The sequence below is a fragment of the Fundulus heteroclitus genome, unplaced genomic scaffold, assembly GCF_011125445.2.
Source record: "Fundulus heteroclitus isolate FHET01 unplaced genomic scaffold, MU-UCD_Fhet_4.1 scaffold_49, whole genome shotgun sequence".
NCBI lineage: Eukaryota > Metazoa > Chordata > Actinopteri > Cyprinodontiformes > Fundulidae > Fundulus > Fundulus heteroclitus.
In genome coordinates, this window is record NW_023396912.1 from 252,813 (window position 1) to 279,603 (window position 26,791).

A 26,791-nucleotide genomic window follows, 5' to 3' on the forward strand; every position below is an offset into this window, starting at 1 on the left:
ACTGGGTGTAGCGGAGCGAGGGTGACTTTTTGATTAGCTTTACCCACCATCTGACAGGTGACACAGTTTTGACAAAACCGAACCACATCTGCTTTTAATCCTGGCCAAAAGAAGTGTTTCAAAATCCGGTCGTAAGTCTTAGTGATACCCAAATGTCCAGCCTGTAAATGTTCATGGGCCAATTTGAGCACGTGTTTCCGATACCCAACTGGCATGACTATCTGGTGAAGAGTTTGCCAATTTTCCCCAGGCGTATCACCAAGATGCTGTACCCATTTATGCATTAAGACACCATGGTCAGTAAAGAACGAGTGTCGTTTTCCCTCTTTAACCTTATCTGACTTCACAACACATTTTACTAACGTTGGATCCGTCATCTGTGTTTTAATAAGCGCTTCTCGAGTCATGGGTAGTAATGCTTTGGCAGGGAACTCCTTTTCCCTACTGACTTCCTTTTCTTCAACTGGCAATTCCCAATCATCAGCTGTGACTGAGCTGAACAGTGTGTCAGAAAGGTCAATATCTTGCTCATTCGTGCGTGCTTGAGCTCTAGTCACCACACTACCTGTGAATACGTCTGGCAATATCTCTACCAAGACATCTGGCTCTAAATCAGACACGGGAGTATTCACCACTTTCGGTACAGGGTAAACTTTCCCTCCTGCTAAATCGTTTCCCATTATAAACTGCACACCATCAATGGGAAAACAGGGGCACACAGCCACCGGAAAGACTCCCGAAACCAACGGTGTTTTTATATGAACATAATGAAGAGGGGCAGGTAAATAACTCATCCCAACACCTCTCACAATGGTACCTGCCTCACAGGCCGACCTCTGATCAAAAGGCAACACATTGCTTAAGATCAAGGATTGTGAACCACCGGTATCCCTCAGCACTTTTACTGGTTGCTGATCTTCAGGTTCACCTGTAAGAGACACAAAACCATCAAAAATGAAGGGTTTAAAACATTCCTCAGGCTGATCAGCTTTAACCAATAGCTCTCTCATGGAATGATTAGTGGCTGTTTGAATTAGTCCCACTCCTTTTGATTGTTTAGATGAAACCCCCTGCTGTTTACATTGGTACAATTCACAGTCAGCAATCAGGTGTCCAGGCTTAAAACAGAAAAAACACTTCCTCTTAGCTTTCAAACTTGATGAAGATGGAGGGGGGCAAGAAACTGATACACTGTCAACGTGAGAAGGTGGATTATGGAAAGAAAGCTCACGCTTACTGAAAGTTGACTTGTGTGTCAAGGAAAACTCCTCAGCCAAGACAGCAGCCTGCTGTAAGGTGTTGACTTTTTGTTCATTCAGGTAAGTGGCAACCTCTTCAGTTACACAGTTTTGGAATTCCTCAAGCAGAATTAATTCACGGAGGGAAACTTGATCTTTAATTTTACATGCTGCACACCATCGATCAAAAAACAACGCTTTCTCCCGTGCGAAATCAACATGTGTTTGGCTCATGGTCTTTCTAAGAGCTCGAAAACGCTGCCTGTAAGCCTCTGGCACCAATTCATATGCCCGCAAGACTGTAACTTTAATTGTCTCATATGATAAACCCTCCTCCATGGAAAGCGAGACACAGGCTTCCTGAGCTTTACCAGTTAGTTTACACTGCACCAGTATTGCCCACACCTCTCGGGGCCAGTTTAATGCCAAGGCAATCCTTTCAAAAGCTCGAAAATAGCTATCAACCTCAGAATCACAAAAAGCAGGTACCAGGGGAATGCTTTTAGTGACGTCAAAGGCAGGAGATGCAACTACTTGAGGCTTAAGGGGAGGAGTTGGACCAGCTCTCAGCTCCAATTCCCTCATCCTAATAGCGGTCTCTGCCTCAAGCTTCTTCAATTCCAGTTCTCTACGAAGCTGAAATTCCCGCTCACGATCCTCTTTCTCCAGCTGAAGGCGAGCAAGACGAACCCTCAACCGAGCCTCCATCCTTGAACCAGCAGGTGATTCTTCTGAAAAAAGTTCATATTGTGGCAATGTCACAGGTTTTTCTTCCAACCTACTAGTGTTACTAGTTTTAGGAGTCACATTACGAAAACTAGCAATGTGACTAGACACCTCTTTTTTCATTTTGGGAACCCCCATGTCATCACCACCAGAATCCTCAATCTTCAAGCTGGAATCCTCAACTTTCAAGTTAGACTCAGCCGCTGCTTCTAAACTAGTTAAGATGCCATTATTACAAAAACCCACTACTTAGAAATCCCTTCAAAATAAAATAATGTTATAAAATCTGTGATGGGGCAGCCAAAAATGAACAAAAGAAGGGAGATTACACAGACCAATCCGCTCATAGGACCGTCGGATCTGGTAACTCTCACGGACGAGCCCCCAAATTGTTACGTCCCCAAAACCGTCTAGGGGTATTAAAGAGGGGAGGGGGCAGTAACAATGGATAAACCAGAGAAAAAGGACAAGACAAAACCAGGAAGGTAACGTTAAAGTTTTATTATTCAAAAGTAATCTGAAGGGGTTTGAAAGGGGAAACTGGGAACCTGAAAGAAACAAGAGAGTAACCACCAGAACCAAGATCTCTAGCAACCAACCAGTCCTCCTACACAGCCCCACAGAGCTGCAGCACACATGCTGCCCAATTGGCCAAGAGGCCCTGAACATCAGTTCCCCAGCTAGCCTTATACTCTGCCAATCAAGAGCCAGAGTGAAGACAGCTGGTCCTGCTTAACCTGCCGGAGCTCAACAGCAACCTGAAATGGGGGGGGGGGGGGGGGATCCTACATGCAGCCACCACTGCATGTAACAGTTTCTTAGACATTTGGCTACTAGAATAAAGAAGGTACACCCTCTTTCAGGGTTTCAATAATCAGGACATAAATAAAACAATCTGGTCTTTGCAGTGTTCTAAAATTATTCAAATCCAACCTCACTTCCTGTCTATTGTCATTAATGATCTGATTTCTCTTTCAAAATTTCAACCATCTTCGTGTCTCTATAGCCTCACTTTACACAAATCTGAAACTTCTGTCATTAAATGGCAAGTTCAGTTTTTCTTGATCACAAACATTTTTCCAGATATTGAGGACTATTTGCCCACTTTTTAGCTTCTTGAGTGCTGCTTGGCAAACTCAGCTTGAACATTTATGTCTTTGGCTTTTGTCCATGTATTTTATGTGATTTCACTCAAAATTTCATCATGGTAAAAAAAAATAATGACAATAAAGACTCTTGATTCTTAAGCCAATTGTCATTCTGAACTGTAGCAACTAGTCAGACATTTGACTTTTGATTAGGAAGTAAAAATGTTGGCAATTGAAGTTTTAGCTCATTTGAGATTCCAAATTAAAAATATATAGTCTATATAAAAACGGTGAATTAGTTTTACATGAAACCAAATCAATGCTATATTGAAAATGTATTTTAAAAAATATGCATATTTACAAGTTAGAAGATATTTATTTAAAGTTTTTAACTTTCTCAGTTACAGTGTCATGTTTCTTGACACTGATAGCAGATCATATAATGTGACCGCCGGTATTTTCTACACTAGAGAAGATAGCGGGTCCAGTGTAACATAAATTTATGCACCTATTTGGGCGGCCGGGAGTTTGTGAGTGGTTGAACCGGGCCGCGATCACCCAGACTCAGAAACTTTGTGAACAACACTGCAAGCTTGATACCATAGTTGCACAGTATCGCAGACCGGCGGTGGTTGAACTGAATGGTGGTACGGTAAGACCTCGAGGAAGTTTCTAGCTCTATTTACGGCAGAAAGTCCAACAAATTCGGCTGTTGGGAGTTGCCATGAAGATGGACCAGCAGAAAGTTGCAGCCTGACACAAAAACAACCTCCTTGTTATTGAACCCGGCGCTCTGATGGCTAGCCTTGGAGGTTGGCTTAGCTCAAATCCTCCTGGATGTTATGCAAATAAGACGCGCTATTCCCACCCGGACCCACTCATGACACCTGTGAACTCAAACAGTGCCCTTCTTGAACTGCTGATTTTTTTTTTAACTGTTTTTACTTGCACTGTCACTCAGACAGTAACTGACTCCTGGATAGTAGGGCTGGAGCTAATTTTATTACTTGTTTCAGATTGTTTAAAAGTTTATATAATCAATACCTTTTTCTTTTTTTTTATCAGAAACCTTCTGGAATCTCACCACAGCATCAAGTTCTGGTCAGACTGTTTAATTCATAGACTTGTTTGTTGGTTGCTCTTTATGTTCAACAAGGATTGACGTCCAACTCAACAATCTATTTTCTTGAATAATAATAATAATATTCTGATTAATAAAAACTGTTACATTTCTTGTTTTAAACAATTCTTGTTTACAAGCATTTTTATTTACTGGTATTTTTTGTTGCTTGTGGTTAATACAGAGGAAAGTCTAAATTAAATCACAATCAGGTTTAAAATAACGTTTTTTTTATGTTTTTGGCAAAAATCGCACAGCCCTGGTGGACAGGAGTCACAACGTTATCAGGAAGAACCGGGGCGAAAGTCTGATTTAAGCCTATAAGTACGTGTAAATATGGTTGTGTGGTTTTAGACGTGTGCATTTAAAACTAACAGCTGATGGAGGTTTATTCAGTGGAGGAATAGGGAAGCAGTTTTTTGTTGACTTGTGATTGTATTAATATTTTTGTGTGGAATTCATCAGGTTTTACTTCTTCTCACTCCTTTATGAGCCTCTGCATACATTATGTATTGGGGACAGATTTATGTTAATATTTTTCTTCTTAGTTGTGCAGCAATATTTTACTGCATTAACTTTTGCCGTTTTGTTCTTGGCACATGACCTGCTCAGAATAAAGTGAACTAATAGTAATAGCCGTGAGTGTCATGCTATAGTCACATGACGTCCTATCCAGTGATTTATATTAATGTGAAGACTAATATAGGGGCGCCATGATCCGGTACAAACCCAACGGTCAAAGCAGATCACATATTGATTATTGGCTGGTGTCTAAATTGTGTTAAATAAACAATAAGAGCAAATTGTCCTTAAAAGATCAACAAATCATCAACTGAAAGTAAAAAAAACTAATTGGAAGAATTAGACCTATTAGAAATTCAACTGAAAACTACTTAAAAACACAGAGTTCTGTCAATCAATTCAGGAATTAATTCTAGATATAAAAATGACAATTTAAAACATCAATGCTTTAAACAGGAACACTTGAAATATGATGTTGAAAAACATTCAGGTAAATCGGGACAAGATTTAAACAGAAGAATGAAAAAGGAAGAAAAAATAAAAGTAAAGTAAATCAAATTGGAGCAAAGAGGATAAACTTTTTGAAACAAATCCCACTTTCTACCGGGTGAGTTGAAAGTGCCGACAGGAGGTCCAGACCCAGGTGGAGAGAAAAACACTGCCTTGTTCTGCAGCTTAGAAAAATGTGTCAACAATAAGAAATATTATATGAGCAGATATGTGCATCCTAAAGTCTGTTATGTTGGCTTTTTATGTATTTATTAGGATCTCCAATAATTTCTACTAAAGGTGAAACTAACCTGTTCTCTTCAGCAGTTTCAATTGTCTTGTTACTGAAACTGGCCGAATCTTCCTGGGGTCCGATTAATAAAATACAAAAAATATTAATTTATAATATAAAACAGTATTAACATTGACACAATATGCACAACATTAGTTATACATTTTAAATTGCACACATAAACCTAGTTTAAAATCTGAGATTTCAGTGATCTTTTAACAAAACGTTACAATTTAATTATTAACTTCTAGTTTTTCTGTAGTTTATTCCTGTGACACTGTTGGATAAATGTCATATAATAATAATAATAATAATAATAATAATAATAATAATAATAATAATAATAATAATAATAATAATGAAATTAATAAATATGAAATTAATTATTAATACTTCAATTTTCTTTTTCACCGTCAAAATTGTAATATTTTGTCACAAGAAGCGGTGGAGAGAACTATTTAACACTAGAATTACCAGAGAAGAGTCATTTAACATTTCTACCTTTGGAGCCCAGAGACGGGTCGACTGACCTGAAGGATTTTAATTAGCATCCTATAAGCAGTTGTGAACCGGTGCTTTTGTTCTGTAAATAATAATTACTGGTGCACCAAAGGAAGGGGGAAGCTTAACTCCCTACTAACTGCCAGGTACAGCTGTGAGCAATGACCACAAGTATTTGTGTCTAAGTCAAGAGGACTGAAATTCCAGCCTGAGAAATATACAAACGTATAAGAGGCAATGGCAATTTGGACAATTTGGTATTTGTACTACTTGAACTGTTTTGCATTTTGTTAAATTATGATTACAAACATCAGTGTATTTCATTGGTATTTTATGACATTGACTCGTACAAATTAGTGCATAATTGTAATGTGAATAGAAAAGGATCTGTGGTTTAAAAAGTGGTTTTCAAAGGCAAATCTGAAAAAGTGTGGACTGCATTTGTATTCAGGGCCTGACAATCCTAGATTTAAAAAAAATTGCTTAATTACTAAATTCTAGTCAACACAAAACTTACTGTTCGATTGAAACAATAAGCTTATTGTTCGATTGAAATCGGAAAGAGAGGGGCATACTTAGACATGACCCGGACATGGTCATCAGCCTAAACTGACAGGGTATCACTCAGACAAACATCTCCTTCTTTAAAATAATTTTCAGAACTACCTTGTTTGTGATGGAAGCACAGAGTAGGCTTATTTTTCTACCCTGACTCCCAAGCAGCTAGTTGATTTATAATATAACATACATACATAATAAACCATACACAATGGTTTTAGAGATTTTGTAACCCAAAAATGCTGCACTTTGCTAATAACAAACAATTGTTTATTATTATAGAATTTAGTTTTATCCACACTGCAGGGTAACAGTTGTAAAGTGATAGTGTTGGTTGCTTTTATTCTTTGGGGGATGCTATATTCACTAGATACAGGTCAGAGTAAAAAAAGGGGACCTTGTTAAATGCAGTGCAATTATAATCAAATGAAATAAAAGTTGTTTTCTTGGGTGTTCTGACCTATGAAATCAGCAAACAGCTCCTTAATTTTCAAGGAAAACTTGTAAGGAAAACACGGGTTGCCTACAGTAAAATGTGTCTTTTTTTATTATTATTATTTAACCCCATCCAATGATAGCCCTGCAGTAACTTTGAACGCCAACCCGTGTTGCTAATCTGGTTAGTTTTCTACTGTAGAGCTGCCTCCATCATAGATCACCCCCCCCCCCCCCCCCCCAACATGGACTATTCACATGTACCTTCTGGCCTGACAGTACAGAAGTGTGGAATGCTTTTGTCAGTTCGCCCCCCCCCCCCTGCTGATTCCTCAGGCAATGGCCTTATTTACAATTGAACAAGGGATGCTAATTTGAGCCACCAGAGTCGTCAGTTTGGACTCAGGGTCTTTTGACCCTCTTTCAGGACTTCAGGGGGGGGGGGGGGTGGAAAACCCTGGTAATTCTTTAATGTAAGGGGGGCACAACCAGAATCAGAACCGTAGGTCATGAACACAGGACCATAAAACCTGATTTTTAGAGAAAATTAAAGGCTTTTAGGTGGGCCTTATAGTCCAGGAAATATGGTGTTTGTTGGGATCTGGCTGCTAGCTTAGCCAGGTCTCTGTTGTAAAAGAGATTCTGAATATCAGGGACTTTCTGGGTAAATAAAAGGTAAAATAAATCCTGGAGACATCAGTGGAAAATGGGCTTATAATGATCTGTCAGGAGAAGATGAGATGTTTCCTTCACCTGTTATACCCTGGTAATTCTAGTGTTAACGTCTCTCGTTAACAACTAGAATTACCAGGGTTCCCCCCCCCCCCCCCCCCCCGAAGTCCTGAAAGAGGGTCAAAAGACCAAACTGACGACTCTGGTGGCTCAAATTAGCATCCCTTGTTCAATAGTAAATAGGGCCATTGCCTGAGGAATCAGCGGGGGGGGGGGGGGGGGGGGGGGGCGAACTCACAAAAGCATTCCACACTTCTGTACTGTGAGGCCAGAAGGTACGTGTGAATAGTCCATGTTGGGGGGGGGGGGGGGGGGGGGGGGGGTCTATGATGGAGGCAGCTCTACAGTAGAAAACTCCACCTCAAAAAAAAAATCATGCTAAAGGTGTAGCATTTAGGCTCAGGGCCATCTCTTCTGCATTTGTCAGGGGTGGTGGTGCAGGTCCTCCCCCTGTTTTACGAGCCTCTGCCTTCTGTCTGTTGGCTGAGTAGAAGTCAAATGAGAATGAACATTTAGACATATGTCAGAAATGCTACACTGAATGCCATTTAGTCATTTAATATGTCAAATGTTTGTAAAGTCAGATAGTTACTCTGCTCCTATGATGTGCTCAAGGCCTACCTGCTTGAAGTATGTTTTAATATTTCATTTTCAGCTGCTGCCATGTTCTTTTGATGCCTGCAGGATTGCACCTATCCATGAAAATTAAATTAGGTTTAATAAAATACTGTTCTTCTAGTTTCACCTCTGATATTATAACAGTTGGGTAAGTTACTCTAAAATAGTTCTTAATTACTAACTACAAATGTTATCTTCAACAAGTCTAATTAGATTAATGTAATAATTACTGTCTCTAGAAAATATTGGTCTATTTACTAATTTGTTTTACTTACTTATTAATTACTTTCTAAATCCCAAATCAACCTCAACCACTTGAACAATAGGAGAGACAAGAAACTGCACTAATGCTTCTAATGCTTTCAAATAAACAATATTCAATTGCATGAATTAATCTTAAAATTGATTATAGAGGGAGAAAGTTAAATTAAAAATATACCTTTTAAAATTTGATATCAAATCCACTATTGTTTTATAGTCTTTAATTTAATTACAGTATTTAGATGACTTAGTAACTTAATTCATTACACCCAACACTGTATAAAAGTAATTAAAATGTAAACTTACGCAGCTATTTTCACCCAAGCTAACTCTCTCTCCTTCGCCGCTGCAGCCGTGTTGCTTTTTTTTTTTAAATACATGTTCAAATTCTGCATATGCTTGCATAAACACATCCAGTTCTGCTGGCGAGAAATATGCAGACCTTTTTTTGTCTGACGCTGTTGCCATGGTGACTCGTAATATCTGCGCTCCATTGATAATGGCTTTTTATAGTTGTGGTGCACGCGCTTAATTTAGAGTTGATTTGAACTAACTCATTTCAGCTGTTCTGAAACCCAAAACTCAGAGTTTCCCATCTCAGGCTAAGTCAACTCAGAGTTCAAGTTTTAACTCAGAGTTGGTTGAACCTCCTTATTGAAACAGGCCCCTGGGTGCATTTAGTTGTATTTGTGTTTTTTTTTTTCTTTATTATTCCTCACCAATCAGTCTAACTTAATTGGGTTTTAACTGTTTCTCAGCTACAAGGATTCCAGGGCCAGAATGGACCCCTACTTTTAATGTGGTATTATTTGTATAATGAGATAAACTGATTTGCCCATAGGAACTTTGGAATTTAATAAAACGTGCAACAGTGCCTCTTTCTGTTAACTGATTGCTCCCCATGACATGGAGAACGTGACCTACACACAATGTGTGGACAGATGTTGTTCTTAGCAGCATTTACTGACCCCTCACTAAATGCGTTTTATATTTGTTTATTTTGATCCTAAAGAGTAAAGCCTCCTATCCTGCAGCCTTTAGGCCTTCAGAGTCTGATGGCTCTTACAGCTGAAATAAAACCACATTTGTTCAGTTGTGTTAGCATCATTTGATAAAATAACATTGCTGAGCTGCTTTGTAATTAATGTTGTACGTAGATCTTAGTGCAGAAACAGTTCCATCATGTGAGGAGTCCAACATCTGTGTTCTGCATCCCTTGTGTTTAATAATATATGCCCATTGCATTTCATAAAAAACATAAGCTGCAGAAACATGTTTTCTTAGAAAACACCTTTGTACACAACCAAAATTAATTTACGCAGAATTAAATTAACTTATTCTCAATGACAAACATTTAGAAGTACACATAGATGCATGTATTCTTATAGATTTATGCCAATGGGTGGGACAGGTCTCCAGTCTATCGCAGGGGCCTCTAATGTAGCATATTGATGATGAACCACATTACAAATAATAAAAAATATAAATGATTTATTAAGAAAACAAAACTGATCAACAGAATGTATTTTGTAGTATATTTAATCACAATGAACCACCTCCAGATCAGCAGGGGGCGGTAATGGTCACCTGGAGGTTTTAACCAACCAGCAATAAACCACAGAAGAAGAAGTTTAAGTTTTTGTTCCTCAACTTGCCTCCAAGCAGCAGAAGCTCCCGAAGCTGTGAAGTCCAGCTGCAGATTTGAAGCCTGGTTCCGACCCAAGAGCTTTGGAGCAGAGCGGTTCTGCGGTCCAGGAGTCCAGAACCCCCAGAGGATCCTCCGAGGAGAAGCCCCTACCTCCTTGTTTCCTCGCTGCTTCCTCACATTCCTTCCCTTCGGCCTGAAGGAGGAGACGATCGCTGCTGCCTGAAGCCGCCTCACGGACACCTGGGCCGCTCAGAACCTCCTCCGGACCGGGAGAAGAGCTCCGCAGGTAAAGGCCTGTCTTTGCTTACTTTGTCCGTAGCTTGGCTCATCCAGGAGCTTAGAAGCAGGACGCTCCAGGACCGCCACTGTTGTGTCGGGAGCGCGCATTGCAGCCGTTTTCACCGCGCTTCTAGTTGATTTCTCGGTAAATAACTCCTATAATCATGTCAAGGTTGTAACATTCAGTTTAATCGGCAGCTGTTTTTTTTTTTTTACAAAATTGTAAAATAAAAATAAATAACCGCTGGTTTGTGTTATTTAAAATGGCAAGATAATCGGTGTTTTTCCAACTTTTGTCACTTAAGCCTGATAAATCAAAGCCACCAAACACAGTATTCCAACACGTGGTGTGTATTTATGATTTTACATCGCTGAAAACACATTTTAAGAATTTGGAAACAGTTACACTTTCCCAAAGTTTTCGCAGGGAGAAAATGGATATTCTAGCTGTCTGAAAGACCTAGTTTGTTCATTTTTATTTTACAGTTTTGTAAACAGCTGCCGATTAAACTGAACGTTACAACCTTGATGTGATTATGAGTTTTTATTTTATTTATTTTTTTTTTTATACCGAGAAATCAATCAGAAGCTCCGTGAAAACGGCTGCAGTGCGCGCTCCCGACACTGGGAACCGCCACTGTCTGCTCAGCGGGAGCAGAGGTGAGACTTCTGGACCCATCCAGAACCAGAACCTTGGCTCTCCTCCTCCCTGCTGGTTTTCACTGACCTGAAGTCATCTTGCTCCTCCCTACTCTCTGAGAACCCCACAGGATTTGGTTGTAATGCAATAATTATGACTGCAGAGGATTAAATAATAATAATAGTTAACAGTGCTCATTGTGTGCTACCTTTATTAGCTGTATTCATTGTTTATTGCTGGTTTACTGGCAGGTTTAAAACGTTAAACAGGAAGAGAGACAACAGGGTTAAATCTAGCAGGGAGACCAACAGAGATGAATTCTTTCCATCTTCTGCTCTGAAATCCACTCTGCTGCTGCTGCTGTAGATTTATCTTAAAGAGGGAGAGGTCTAGTTAAGGAAGGAGGAAACTTTAGTGTGACTTTGACCTCATGAACCGGCAGTTTCAGGTAAACAGAACACCTGGACAATTGACCAATCAGTGACCAGGAAAAGGAGACCCAGATGGTTGGGTGTCAGCCACAGATATTATTTATGGTGAGGCTGTTTCTGGTACCAGACCTCACTCTGTGACACAGGAGAGAGAAATTAGTCCCCTAAAAACACCCTGATGTCTGAATAAACTCCTGTAAATACAGGATAAAACCTAGAATAGTAAAAATAATTCATTCATTTACTGTGTGGAGCCTAGACAGGTGTATGTCACCATGGTAACATGATTTCAGGAATGAAACGCACCGTTTCACTTCAGGATCATCTTCTAGATATTATTCACCAGAGTTCATCTATATCTACTGTGCAGTTTCTAAATTAAAGCACAAACAGTGGAGTTTTTTTAATTATTAATGAATAATTGGGATTATGATTATTAGTAATCCTCAGGAGGTGGAGGTTGGATTTAGAATAATTTTAGAACGCTGCAAAGACCAGAAACATTTTAATATGTCGTGATGTTTTGAAACCTGAAGGTTTACTTTCTCTACTAGCTAAACCTTTAAGGAACCTTTAACCTGATCAGCTGTTGTTTCTACCAGGGTTCCCTTCAGAACGTCTCTACCAGAGCTTCAGCTGAAGAATCAGAACATCTGAAGACCAGAGAGGTTCTGTAGTTCATCAGGCAGGAGCAGAATGATGGAGAACAACATGATGAAGATTAAAGAGGAGAACAACATGATGAAGATTGTGGTGAAGGAGGAGTATGAGGAGGTTAAAGTTGAGGAACACCAGGAAGCGGACCTCCACCCTCTGATCACCACCAACCGGACCGACCCAGCCTCCTCCTCTGGTCCCAGTGATCTACAGGTCAGTGTTCAGGTCTTTGTCTTTTCTACAGCGAATAAAACCTGACAGGAAGTCAATGAGAATAAAGAGACAGAAAAACAGTTAGAAAATGTTTTATTATATTAAGTCAAACAGGTGAAGGAAACATCTCATCTTCTCCTGACAGATCATTATAAGCCCATTTTCCACTGATGTCTCCAGGATTTATTTTACCTTTTTATTTACCCAGAAAGTCCCTGAGATTCAGAATCTCTTTTACAACAGAGACCTGGCTAAGCTAGCAGCCAGATCCCAACAAGCACCATATTTCCTGGACTTTAAGGCCCACCTAAAAGCCTTTAATTTTCTCTAAAAATCAGGTTTTATAGTCCGGTGGACATTCATGGCCTACGGTTCTAATTCTGGTTCTGCTCCCCTTACATTAAAGAATTACCAGGGTTTTCCACCCCCACCCCCCCCTGAAGTCCTGAAAGAGGGTCAAAAGACCAAACTGACGACTCTGATGGCTCAAATTAGCATCCCTTGTTCAATAGTAAATAGGGCCATTGCCTGAGGAATCAGCGGGGGGGGGGGGCTGACAAAAGCATTCCACACTTCTGTACTGTCAGGCCAGAAGGTACGTGTGAATAGTCCATGTTGGGGGGGGGGGGGTGATCTATGATGGAGGCAGCTCTACAGTAGAAAACTAACCAGATTGTGTTGCTCCACCTCAAAAAAATCATGCTAAAGGTGTAGCTAAAGAGATCTGGGAGACTTTGCACATTTGAATGCAACCTTTTGTGGTGTGGAGGATAAATAGGTGACTGCTTCATCTATTTAGTTCACAGGAACCAAAATTCAGAAGAGGTTCAGCGCTCAGGAGGCATTGGAACTGATTGTCAGCAGTGCCAGCCCTTGTGATTCAGATGGAGAAGATATAGACCTTCAACCGGATTCAGACTCTGAGCTGTCTTCAGGTTAGATTTCTCAACCTACCTGTTTTATTTTCCTGACTATTTTTGTTATTTAGAACCAAACAAAAAGTTAATTTGAAGTTGTTTATCTTGCAGATGAGGAGACTCTCCCTCCACCAAAAAAGAGAGCTGGTTTGGGGAGTGAGGCGTCAGAGACGGCCAAAGATGGCACAGTGTGGCGTGAAGAACAAGTGGGGACACGTCTCCATTTCACTCCAATAGAAGCGTACGCCACAGACGGAGAGCCAAGCGCTGAGGCCAGACGGAGTATCCGCAGTCGCCTTCAGAGCTTCCTCTGTTTTATCTCTCTGGACATGCTTGGTAGCATTGGACAATGGACTACTCAACATGCACGTCACACCGAGCAGCCGGATTGGTTCATGGATCTCCAGGAACTAATGGCGTTTATTTCAGTGGTTATCCTGCGGGGGGTGACCAAGGTTCCATCACTGTGTGACAGCTGGTCAGCAAACCTGGGAAACCCAAGGATCATTGAAACTATGGCCAGAAACCGCTTCCAAGACATCATGCGACACCTACGCTTTGATGACATGTTTACACGCAGTGAGCGAGCGCAGACCGATAAGTTTGCTGCAATCTCCCATGTTTGGGGGTCGTTTGTCACCAACTGCATCGCATCCTACAACCCTGGTCGACACATCACTGTTGGTGAACAACTTTTCCCATCAAAGACTCGCTGCTGCTTCCTGCAGTACATTGCAACAAAACCGGACAAGTTTGGCATCAAGTTCTGGGTGGCTTGCGACTTGAAATCAAAGTACATCTGTAATGTCTTGCCATATCTGGGCAAGGACCCCAGTGGTCCCGGGGGGGAGAGACTGTCTGAGACTGTAGTGATGAGGCTGATGGAACCGTTCATGGACAAGGGCAGAACTGTAACCACGGGCAACTTCTTTACATCACTGTCACTTGCACAACGACTGCTTAGCCAGAAAACCACTATCCTCGGCACAGTCGACAAGAGACGACGGGAAATTCCTCAATCCGCCAGACGGATGGAGGGCCCTGAATTCACCACTCAGGTGTTTTCAACCACTGGTGCCACGCTGACGGTGTATGCGGCCAAACGGAAGAAGGCCGTTTACGTTCTCAGCAGCATGCACAGCGTGGTAGAGACTGAGGATGGCACCAAGAGGAAGCCAAACACGGTCACACAGTACAACAGAACAAAGGGGGGGGTGGATGTGATGGAGCAAACGGTGCGGGAGTACAGCGTGCGTGCAGGAACACGGAGATGGCCAGTTGCCGTGTTCTACAACATGATTGACATGGCAGCACTGAATGCACATGTGCTTTATCAGGCATGCGTTGGGGTGCAGGAGAGACGGCTGGACTTCCTGGTTGAGCTCGCCAAAGAGTTGGCTAACTCTCATGTGAGTGAGAAGAAGGCACAGAAGGAGAAACTGCTTCGGCAACAACCTTCCACACCCAGCTCAGGCAAACGGGCAAAGTGTCAGGTCAACCATCGCTGCAGGAACAACTGTGCAACTGTGAGATGCGTTGACTGCTACAGATACACATGTGGTAAATGCACCAGGCTCACACCCTGGCAGTGCCAGGTATGTTCAGACAGAGCAGACAGACTGCTGAGTGAGGGCTGAAACGCCACTCACACACACGCAGCCCCCCACTGGGCCTAGTCTAAATATGGGTGGGATTGGTTTATTTCCTGTATCGTTTTTAATGACAAAAATAAAAAGCATTCAAACAAATAACTGTAGTTCTTTTGTATATTTCTCATGCTGGAATTTCAGTACTCTTGACTTAAGGCCCATTCATACCTCACGTAAAAGACGGATACGTGTGGAGTGTTTCATACGTTCTAAGCGTCGATTTCGTCCGTATTTTGACACGAAAATTGGGAGCTTACGATTACGGACGAAACGGATCAATGCGGAGCAATACTACCGGAAACGGTGGGGGCGCTATTGAGTTTGTAGTACAAAATGTCAACAAAATCACGAAGAAGGTTATAATTCTGGGCTTTAAACAATGGCGGGATTCGAGGAACAACTTGCGGAGCTTGTCCGCAACTACCCACACATATGATGTGTCGTGTCCGGGGCACAGGGACAGACAAAAAGTTTACTTACGGAGCAAATACAACAAAATCACGTCTTGGAACGTCGGCATGTTTGATCAATGATGAATTATTGGTGCCCAGCACTGCCACCTAGAGGAAATATTGGTTATTGCGCACCTCAACGGATGGAGGTATGAAGGAGTCAACGGATAGAACGTACGGACAGAAATACGGACGTGTAGGCCAAACGTAGGGTATGAATGGGCCTTAATTTACAAATACTTGTGGTCATTGCTCCCAGCTGTACCTGGCAGTTAGTAGGGAGTTAAGCTTCCCCCTTCCTTTGGTGCACCATTAATGGCCTTATTTACAGAACAAAAGCGCCGGTTCACAACTGCTTATAGGATGCTGATTAAAATCCTTCAGGTCAGTCGACCCGTCTCTGGGCTCCAAAGGTAGAAATGTTAAATGATCCTTCTCTGGTAATTCTACCTGCCAGGGTAACCAGCGCAGTAATTTACAGCAGTCAGGCTGTTTGACCGGAACTTCTTCACAGGATTCCCTCAGACTTTGGTATAATATTTAATGAATGGTCCCAGGATTGAAGAAATACGTTCAGAGGAAACATTTTAACTTATTTATAAATTTTTATTGTTTATTTTTAAAATGTAAGGAATCTGATTCCTTTTTTTGATGAACATTTGAAGAAAAGTTGTCAAGAAGCGTTAAAAAATAAATAAATAACATTTGTCTTGTTGTTCCAGGCTTAGAAAGAACGTGTCAGCAGGGAGGAATTATGGAATAAGGCAGAATAAAACTAATTTAACCCCTATAGCGGATCAGAACAACTTAAATAAGTCAACGCCTTTTACACTTTAGATCCGCACCTCTAGAATAAAATCTGTCAGGACTGATTAACAGAGCACTTCGCTCTCAGACTGCAGGTCTGCTGGTGGTTCCTAGAGTCTCTAAAAGTAGAATGGGAGGCAGATCCTTTAGCTATCAGGCTCCTCTCCTGTGGAACCAACTCCCAGTTTTGGTCCGTGAGGCAGACACCCTGTCTACTTTTAAGACTAATCTTAAAACTTTCCTTTGTGACAAAGCTTCTAGTCAGAGTGGCTCATGTTACTCTGAGCTACCTTTATAGTTTTACTGCTATAGGCTTAGGTTACTGGAGTATATCAGGATCTAATTTTCTCACTATATTGAGTTCTACTGTTCTTCAATTATGCATTATGTGTTGTCATTTCTGCTTTAACTTTTAGTTATCTCTCTTTTTCTTCATAGTAGGTACACCTGGTCTGGCGTTCTGTTAACTGTGACATCATCCAGAGAAGACGGCTCATCCGCTACTACCATCTAATGTAGAACAGATTACTAGATCAATGTGTGCTTCTGTGCCTTTTTGTCTCTCTTGTTGTGTCTCTGCTCTGTCTTCTGTAACCCCCAATATTTTGCTTAGGGTCCCAAGAGCACCAATGTTTGCACACATCTGTCTTTAAAAAAAAATGAGGTAAGAAAACAAACATAAGTTGGAGAGAATTTTCTTTCCATGAGAAAAGCCAGTTTGTTAATGTTCAGGAAGTGAGGTGTTGCCTCTTCCTCTTCCTTCCTGTCCAGTTAGTCCAGTTTCAGTCTCACCAAAACTTCCATCATGGTAAAAAAAAAAAAAACACAATGACAATAAAGACTGTTGGTTCTTGAACCAATTGTCATTAAACCTCACACTTTAGCTGTGACCTTGTGACCTCATCTTCAGCGACCAATCACACTCGGCCTTTGAAGAGGAAGTAATCTCTACAATGGAAGTTTTAGTTCGTTTGATATTCCAAATTAAAGACATACAGCCGTACCAGACCCTATCTGACCCAAGGCTGGTCCTTCTAATCACTTTGTGTGTGTCCTGTCTGGAAATGTGGCTTTTATTTAATTTTTTACCACTATTGCTCATATGTCCTTGAGTTAAGCAGGCAAAACACATCCTTTCCCTTTAAGAAACTCCGGCCGTTCTTTAAAGGCCTTGCTGTGGATCTCATGGCACTCTGACAATGTTTGTTAATCATCACAAAATACACGTGGTTCCTGAAATGCAATAGAAGAAGGATTTCTAGCCTTGTCAGGAGGACACTTGTGCAGCTGGTCTAATGCTTGTAGCAGATCTGCCGCCCTTAAGCCTAGTGGCTCAGTTATTTTCTTCATTGGCGTGAAACTTTCCTTCATTTTCATCACCTTTCATCTCTCCTAACAAAAGATCTGCTGCCATCTTTACTTGTGGCTGGACCTTACAAGGTTGCTCTCTCTCCACTTGCTTCATAAATGTCGTACACAACAGCTCCCCATCTTTATTTTATTTTATAAGACAAATTAGAAGCTCTGAGGTCATTAGGATGCCTGATCTCTTGGTGTTCCTTCATGTTTTGCACGGCGTTGTTGCTGCCAGTGAGAAACAAAGAATAACTGTGTGGAATCAGCTGGTTTGCCTGGTGGCCGGTCCACGGCTGTGTTCATCTATACTCAAAGCTGGCCTCTTCCTGTGGAGGCAGCGATGGCCGTTTCCATCTGAAGCTGTTTCTTTTTTTGCTTTCAGCTCGCGTTCCTCAACGTCCCAGACTCGCCTCTGCTTCAGGGAGGCAGAAATAGACCTGGATCGGTTTAACTTGGAACTTCACACCTCCACACTACTCCAGACACTTGAATTGAGAAAGCCTCTTGGATGGGAAGTGAAACATCTTCAAACTTCGTAAAAAAATATATATGTTTTTTTTTACTTTTTTTGGAGTGTTTTTAAATGCTTTCATTCACACATCAAATCACTAAGATATAATCCAGAGTGGGAATCAAACCCACAACTCCTAGGACTCTCTTCAGCCTGTCCCTGGAGATGCCGGGGATTGAACCAGAGACCTCATACATGCAAAGCATGCGCTCTACACCCCGTTCTGGGGACTGACATGTTACGATGTCATCACCAGGCCATGTGGGGGCCAGACTCTGGCTTTAACAATATGACATAAATAATATGTATATAATAATAATAATAATAATAATAATAATAATAATAATAATAATAATAATAATATTATTATAACGAATTATAATAATAAATTAATAACCATAAAAAACAATTACAAGCACAAAACTGTGGACTCTTTTTAGCATTCTGCTCTAACCTGCTGTGGCTTTTTAAAAATATCACAAGTTTGTTTAAAAGGGCCGAAAAATGTTGATGAGGATTCAGTTCGGCTGTTGTCTCCTTCTGGTGATGACGTCATCACCATAATATTTTTATGGGTTAGAAAATGAGATAAACATGAGTGAGAGGTGTGAGGGAGCTTTTAATGGTCTCCTCCAGGTAAAGGATCCAGGCTGCAGTAGCGTTCAGATCCACTCCTCCTCACCACATGGTGGCGCTAGAGCAGCAATCCGCTGTTTGCTGACCGCCAATAAACACCAAGAAGTCTGATTTCCGCTACCAGCAGCTAGCTGCTGTTTCCATTGTTTGCTGCTGGACGCTTTCACAGCTTCCCACCATCCGAACCGCTCGGTCCACAACCAACCACACCCAACCAGGATCCAGTCCAGCAGGCGTCCCGGTTCCGACTGACCGCTGGATCCGCTCCAGAACCCGGAGGAGAAGCGGGACTCCCCCACGGCTCGGAGCTGGAAGCTGCACCGGGTGAGTCCAAAGGAGTCTTTAAGGCTCGGTTCCGACAGGCTGGAGGTCTGAGAGCCCAGCTGGACCTCAGCAGCTTCGCTCAGCGGGACCCGCTCTGGACACGTTCGCTCAGTAGGAGGTTCTGCTGGCGGTCTACAGGGGAACCCACTTCCTTTAGCATAGCTGCTAGCTGCTGTTTCATTGTTCTGGCAGCAGGTTGCCAGGGCAACCCAGAGACGAGCAACCACACCTGAGGCCAATTAAGTGTCCTCAATTAACCGAACGGTCCCGTTTCCGGACTGTGGGAGGAAGCTGGAGTCCCCGGAGAGAACCCACGGATGCGCAGAGAGAATGCTGGAAGACCTCAGGGTGTAGCTGGGGGTTGAACCCAGGACCTTCCTGCTGCTTCCAGCTCCACGTTGCTGCCTTAAGACCTTAAAGAGGACATGTTGATGGTCATTTTAAATTGGTAACAGATTTATTGTTGTTGTCTGATTTGGCAGCAGCATGTTTCCTCTACAACAGTAGAGGTCGTCTCTCTCTCTCTCTCTCTCTCTCTGGGATCTCAGGGATTTATTGTTGCATAGAAGAGATCTAGGACATATTTTCACAACAAGGGACTGAATGTCTGAATAAAACGCTCGTTTCTGTTAGAAAATAGCCCCAAAGACTTTAGGTTATTCTCCAGGAGAAACGTGAATTTGAGAAAATGTTAAGTTAAAGGTTGGTATAGCAACAAAAAGATGAAAAATTGGAGAGCAGTAGGAGAACTCAGCAGAGAGAGAGAAATAGGCCCTGATGTCCTCCAGCAGCCTAAGCCTATAGCAGCATAACTATAGAGGTAGCTCAGGGTAACATGAGCCACTCTAACTATAAGCTTTGTCAAAAAGGAAAGTTTTAAGATTAGTCTTAAAAGTAGACGGGGTGTCTGCCTCACGGACCAAAACTGGGAGTTGGTTCCACAGGAGAGGAGCCTGATAGCTAAAGGATCTGCCTCCCATTCTACTTTTAGAGACTCTAGGAACCACCAGCAGACCTGCAGTCTGAGAGCGAAGTGCTCTGTTAGGAACATACGGGGTAATCAGAGCACTGATTTATCCAGTGGTATACTTGTTTTAATAGGTATTAGGTTAAAGCAGTGGATAAGAGTGTTTACACTTTAATTCATAAAAGGAAGCATAGAATATTCAGTCATAACAGAGAAACTTTCTACAGCAGTCTGTTGAGCTTTTGATTTAAAAAAATATTTGCTTAGAGCTCAAGTTAAAATTAACAAAGGCACAGTTTTGATTGTTCGAAAGCGCATTCTCCACTGATACATTGTTAATATTTAGGCCAAAAGAAAAATCAAGGACCAGTTTATGGTCTTTTACTTGGGTAGGTCCAAAAATATGCTGGACGAGGTTAACCCTTTTAGCCCAGAGGGTTTCAGGAGCAATTTCCACTTGAAGTTACATATTTGATAAACTTAAATTACAGCTCTAAAGTTATAAAGTGTAAGTTTAAATTTTAATATTTTTGTGTGAGGCATTAAAGAATATTTTTCAAGTGGAACCACTAATATAAATGTATCCATGTTTGGTTTATAGCGTTTGGCTCTCTGTGGACGGAGTCCTATATTTTATGAATATCTCCACATTTAATAATTTGTATGTGAATCATTAAAAATCCCACAAAGCCATGCTTTTGGCATCTTGTCCTTTTCTATCATGTCTAAATTTTTTGCTCAATGCCCTTAATTTTTCTGTCCTCACATCTTCGCTTTCTGAGCACATCAGAGAGTTTTGGTTGAGAAGTTGATGCTGCTCCGCCATGCAGCCGGCTGAGTGGGAGCTGTTTACAGCAATGCCACAGGCTGATTGCCTCCATGCCACGCCGCATTGATGCAGTAATCTGTGCAAAAGGATTCCCAACCAAGTACTGAGTGCATTAATGGACATTTTTAAATGTTTGATTTTGTTTTGCTGTTATAATTTATTTTTTTTACTTGGTCTGAGGAAATATTCTAATATTTTGAGATTGGACTTTTGAGTTTTCTTCAGCTGTACGCCATAATCAGCGATATTAAAACAATAAAAGGCTTGCGATATTTCAGTTGATTTGTAATGAATCCAGAATGTATGACATTTCATGTTTTTTAATTGCATTACAGAAAATAAAGAACTTTATCACAATATTCTAATTTTCTGAGACAGTCCTGTAACTAACAACTCTATTTATGACTGTGGCTTGATGGGTTGAGTAGTTGTCTGGCAATCAGAAGGTTGTGGGTTTGATTCCAGCTTCCCCTTGCCATATGTATGGGGAGTGGTTAGAGCAGCGCGCTTGCAATCAGAGAAGGATGCAAGTACCCGGTTCTATCCCCACTGCCTGCACTCTGGGTCCCTGAGCAAGACCCTTAACCCCAGATTGCTCCCCTGGTGCCGCACATGGCAGCCCACTGCTCCCCAAGGAGATGGGTTAAAAGCAGAGAACACATGTAGTTGTAATGTATGTTTCAATGACAATAAAGATGATATTACTACTACTGTTACATAAACATGACAGCTCAAGAGGACGGACACATAGCTGCTGCGATCACACACATTTTGTCAGAATCCACAATTTCATATTTAAAAGAAGAACAAGAGGCGCTGTTATAGAGATATATGATCAGCTGTTCAGTTTGTATTTATCATGTATTTTTTAATAAAGCAGTAAGAGGTACACAAGTTTTAAATAATGGAGTTAACCTTGGTGGCCTGGCTAGTAAGAGTCACATGGGGTTTTATGGTGGGTAGCCATCAAGAAGGTTTATGGTAAAAGCTTTTTTATTGTTCTTCATGTTCATCTCGGTAAACTACTAAAGACATCTGACAAAATGTATCAAGAACTCCGCGCCTTAGTTTACACTGGAATGCCCCTCAGTCACTCACTCACTGGAGGCCGGCCTATGAATAGACTTGCATCCCTGGGCAGTTGTTCAGATACGCCCCTGCAGCCGACACGGGTGGGTGGACTCTGTGCATTACTACATGGGCTTTAGGATAAAGTTGTACGTGTGTGTCTCCCCTTGGAATTCCAATTGTAATAAATAAATGCATATTCCAGGTGTTTTGTCTCGGATCATTGTTTTCTTCCTTTGCTGCGACACCGGATGAGGCGGGCCTTAGTGAATGAGACAGGAGAACAAGGGGCCGCCTCCTCAGCGCCTTGACTAGCTTACCTTTTTGTTGTTGCTCATGACACCTGCTGCTAACATTTTAATTTGATAATGTGATTTGCTAAAACCAAGAAGTCGTTTCATCCAATCGGTTTGGAAAGTCTTCCTGCGTGTCTCTCCTTAACTCCACATGGATTCAATGGGAACAGACCCAGACTGAAGATGTGCAGAGCGGAGAGTGCTCCACATTATCAATCTGGCTGGGCGGGTTAAGAAATATGTGGTTGAGAGCCAGAGGTTCAACTGGTGTTAAATTGGTTCTATGTTCTAGTGATCCATCACGCTGCAGCTGAGTCCTGACAGTGATCATGGCCTTTTGTTTCAGAATGTAGGTGAAAAGACGGGTGACAGCAAAAGGAACAATGGTTTCACCCGGTGCCAGTCTCAGGTGTCGGACTTTGGAAATGAAGTCTGTAGAGTTCTGTATGTGGTTTGGAGTGTTTCTAAACAGTGGAGCCAACATTATATCAAAATGTTTTGTAATAACAACGGCAAGCTATTAAGTTGGGAATTCAAACTTGAGATTCAAGGTCCTTTTCCCTAACCTGACGCCGCCAGATAGATTTGCTTCGCATATCCATCTGGAAACCTTCCATTGAAGTAACTTTGGGAAGGGGCGAAAATACTGGTTAGCTGATTGGCCTATGTTGGTGATAGACAAGCCAAATAAACCAATCAGATCAACGAAGCATATGACGTACTCGTCAACATGCTTCGTCGTCGCTCGTAACAGAGCAACGACGAAAACACAACCACAAGCCAAGCTACCCTTGCTGCTGCAGGTAAAGGCTCGTTAGCTCAGCAAAGAAATACTCTGTAATTCCGATAAAACTTGCTCGATGGCCACGCTAACGCTAGTTTCATCGGCTGAAGCCGCCATGTTCTTTAGACTGAACTGTCGCGCTTCTGGTTGCGTCACACCTCAACGCTGATTGGACGATTGTTTGGTGAACGGCTCCAAATTTTCTTTAACGGAGAGTAGCCAGACTGATCTGCGAGTGAAACCTTGAAAGCTCGCGAGATCAGGATGGTCTCACGAGGCTACCTTTTCCCCTGGTTACCTGGAAATAACTTGATTAACACAACTTAGAACATTTGCTCCTGTCTATATTTGCTTTAAAGTTAGTAGATGAGGCAAAAACATTATTAACTATGTTGAAGTGTGAGGTTTGATGACTATTGGTTATTCATTGATTTATTGGTGGGTGTTAGAAATCTGTAGAAGTTTGACATCTGGGAAAAGTGAAGCTGCAGAGAACAGAAGCTGAATGATGTTAAGATGGACCAATCGGACACACTAATGAAAATGGACAGGAAGGAAGTGGAAGCGAAGTTAAAGAATTTAAGAACGCTGCAAACATCATTTTAATGATGTCCTTTTAATTCAAACCCTGACAGTGGGCGTACTTTCTTTATTAAATTAGCCAAATGTCTAAGAAACCGTCAACCTGATCCGCTGTTGTTTCTAACAGGGTTCGGCTGAGAACATCTCTACCAGAGCTTCAGCTGAATCAGAACATCTGAAGACCAAAGAAGTTCTGGAGATTATTAGGCAGGAGCAGAATGAAGGAGGAGAACCATGAGATCAAGATTGAGGTGGAGGAGGAGAACCCTGAGATGAAGATAGAGGTGGAGGAGGAGAACCATGAAACAAAGATTGAGGAGGAGAATGAGGACCCTGAGATGAAGATTGAGGTCAAGGAGGAGAACCGTGAAACCAAGATTGAGGTGAAGCAGCCGGAGAATATGGAGGTAAAAGTTGAGGAACTCCAGGAGGAACACCAAGACCCAGAACCAGACCTCCACCCTCTGAACACCACAACCCGGACCAACCCAGCCGCCTCCTCTGGTCCCCCTGATCTACAGGTCAGTGTTCAGGTCTTTTTAATTTCTACAGCGTTTAAAATTTGACAGGAAATCTACAAGAATAAAGAAACAGAAGAAAATGTGAAAATATTTTCAAAATTATTCAGAATCTTACAAGAACATTTAAAAAAAAGGATAGAAAAATGTGAAAAGAAAGCATGGAAATGAAAAGGATTGTTGGGGGAAAAATCAAAGTATTTTAAAGTATATAAATCCACAGCAAAAATTAAAGTCTAGGTAAGACATGAAGGAACATTTTAAAATGTAAATAAATAAAATGCTTAAACAATACAGAAAAAAATGAAGATCAATTTGTTAAACATGTTGTAGTGCAAAAAATGTTGCTTAAAATATTTAATTATCCTGAGGGAACTTGGTGGAAGAATTGTTGGGTATGACTATTCCCTGCTGTGGCCCGTTGCTTGTCCTGGCCCTTCCATATAAGCCTCTTATCTACCGAAAATGGGCATGGCCAGTGGTTCACTCCTCGTCGTTCTCCTACACTTTGTTTCCAGTCGCACCGACATAGAAAATCCTATGGATGGCACTGAGTCCAATTGAGGGGCAGGATATGGAAGCAAAGGGGCATATACACCACTTTGCGCTTTGTGGCAGGTTTTTTGGGGGGTTTCTGACCTATGACCACACCCGTCTAAGCTCTATAGTGCCACAACCTGTGAAATATGGTATTACAACAATTACCAACACGTCTTCCATTGCGGAAGCAGAGCCTGAGGACTCTGGGTCGGGTTCTCCCATCTCTGGTGCTGAGGTTGCCGAGGTTGTTAAAAAGCTCCTCGGTGGCAAGGCCCCGGGGGTGGATGAGATTCGCCCTGAGTACCTTAAGGCTCTGGATGTTGTGGGGCTGTGTTGGTTAACGCGGCTCTGCAGCATTGCATGGACATCGGGGGCAGTTCCCCTGGATTGGCAGACTGGGGTGGTGGTCCCACTATTTAAAAAGGGGGACCGGAGGGTGTGTTCCAACTACAGGGGAATCACACTCTTAAGCCTCCCTGGTAAGGTCTATTCAGGGGTTCTGGAAAGGAGGGTCCGTCGGATAGTCGAATCTCGGATTCAGGAAGAGCAGTGTGGTTTTCGTCCTGGCCGTGGAACACTGGACCAGCTCTACACCCTCAGCAGGATCCTGGAGGGGGCATGGGAGTTTGCCCAACCAGTCTACATGTGCTTTGTGGATCTGGAGAAGGCATTCGACCGTGTCCCCCGGGGGATCCTGTGGGGGGTACTCCGGGAGTATGGAGTACCGGACCCTTTAATAAGGGCTGTCAGGTCTCTGTACGACCGGTGTCAGAGTCTGGTCCGCATTGCCGGCAGTAAGTCGGACTCGTTTCCGGTGAGAGTTGGACTCTGCCGAGGTTGCCCTTTGTCACCGATTCTGTTCATAACTTTTATGAGGATTGCGTCTCTGCTATTCGTGGATGACGTGGTCCTATTGGCTTCATCAGGGCGTGATCTACAGCTCTCACTGGAGCGGTTCGCAGCCGAGTGCGAAGCGGCCGGGATGAAAATCAGTGCCTCCAAATCCGAGACCATGGTCTTGAGCCCAGGGTTTCCGCGGGTCATTAAAAATCATTAAATAAATATTTTTTTAAATTAAGGCCTTAATTGGCATTAAAAGTCATTAATTGTGATTATCTGTGGCATTAAAAATGCCTTTTTTTTTCTTTTTTTTAAAAAATACGTTCATAAAAACAGTTTTGTCAGATATAACTGATTCCGTGTGTTTGCGCGGACCCAAACACGCTGAACCGCTTCCAGTTGATCGTAAAGCCGCATGTTTTTACAATGTTCGGAAAAGAAGCTCAAGGCGGAGAAAAATCTAGAAAATGGTAAAATGCAAATTTCAACAAAAGTCTGTTTGCCGCGCGCTCAAAACTGATAAACTCTTCTCACTATGCTCGCTCGCGCTCGGTTCCTTGTCGGCCCGTGACCTGCTCCTTCCATGCTCAACACCAGCTGTGCACTCGCTCGGCTGTTTCTCCCATAGACATAATATATAATGTCTATGTTTTCTCCGCTCGCTCGACTCTGTCTGTGCGCTCGTGACTTCAGAAACTGTCCACTCCACCAGCCAATCACAGACAGGTTTCCATCCATCCAATCAGAGGGCTGGCAAATACTGCATTCAGATGGATTAAATGAAAGTGCTGCAGCTTTTGGCAGAAATTACTAAACATAACGGTGGGATTGAAGAAAAAAAGAAAAAACAATAAACAGTTTAATATTATAGCCTAAAATACTTTATAATCCCAGAGGGAAATTACAGTTCCAGTAGAAACATCACAGACATCACAAACATTTCTGGGGAACGATTGACTGAGGCCTTGCTGCTGAGGACCCCGCCTGACGCGGTTACCATAGGGCGCTGCCTTTCACTCTATGGAAAGATAGGAGCCACATTTGGGGAGGGAGACGAAAAAAATACACATTTCACACTTCATCATATTCCAGGATACAGTTTGAGATATCAAAAAACCTCGCACAAGAAAAGCACAAATGACGAGACATGTATGCAGAGGGTTTACTTTGGAGACTTGTTGCATGAAGTTCGTATGTTGTTGTGTGCATCAGTTATGTGTTTGTGTGTGTGTGTGTTGTTTGTCCATGAACGCTGTCCAGAGGGCCA

The 26,791-nt window shown here is 42.0% G+C and overlaps 4 protein-coding genes across 15 annotated transcripts in view; 3 read left to right on the forward strand and 1 right to left on the reverse strand.

Annotated features, from left to right (window-relative positions):
• LOC110367769 (zinc finger protein 239-like) overlaps window positions 1-26,791 on the reverse strand; it is a 577,202-nt gene that overhangs the window by 72,755 nt on the left and 477,656 nt on the right. The gene's annotated exons all lie outside the window — the stretch shown is intronic.
• LOC105924673 (zinc finger protein 62 homolog) overlaps window positions 1-26,791 on the forward strand; it is a 120,171-nt gene that overhangs the window by 26,851 nt on the left and 66,529 nt on the right. The window lies entirely within an intron of this gene.
• On the forward strand, window positions 10,143-15,104 carry LOC118560797. Its single transcript, XM_036132299.1, has 4 exons — window positions 10,143-10,514; window positions 12,181-12,448; window positions 13,248-13,383; window positions 13,477-15,104. The coding sequence occupies exons 2-4, from the start codon at window positions 12,275-12,277 to the stop codon at window positions 15,000-15,002; spliced, it is 1,836 nt and encodes a 611-aa protein (XP_035988192.1). The 5' UTR covers window positions 10,143-10,514; window positions 12,181-12,274; the 3' UTR covers window positions 15,003-15,104.
• The window catches only part of LOC105923895 (zinc finger protein 431), a 35,367-nt gene continuing 27,230 nt past the window's right edge, over window positions 18,655-26,791 (forward strand). For 3 of the 5 annotated variants that reach the window (XR_004929581.1, XM_036132263.1, XM_036132264.1), the window contains exon 1: window positions 24,026-24,147. Coding sequence is in view for 2 of the 5 variants with exons in the window: in XM_036132262.1 (XP_035988155.1) it covers window positions 23,845-24,147 (303 nt within the window). In the remaining 3 variants the exon portion in view is untranslated. Of the gene's footprint in view, window positions 19,101-23,753; window positions 24,148-26,791 lie in introns of those variants that run through there. The other 2 variants (XM_036132262.1, XM_036132261.1) reach the window with 2 other exon arrangements.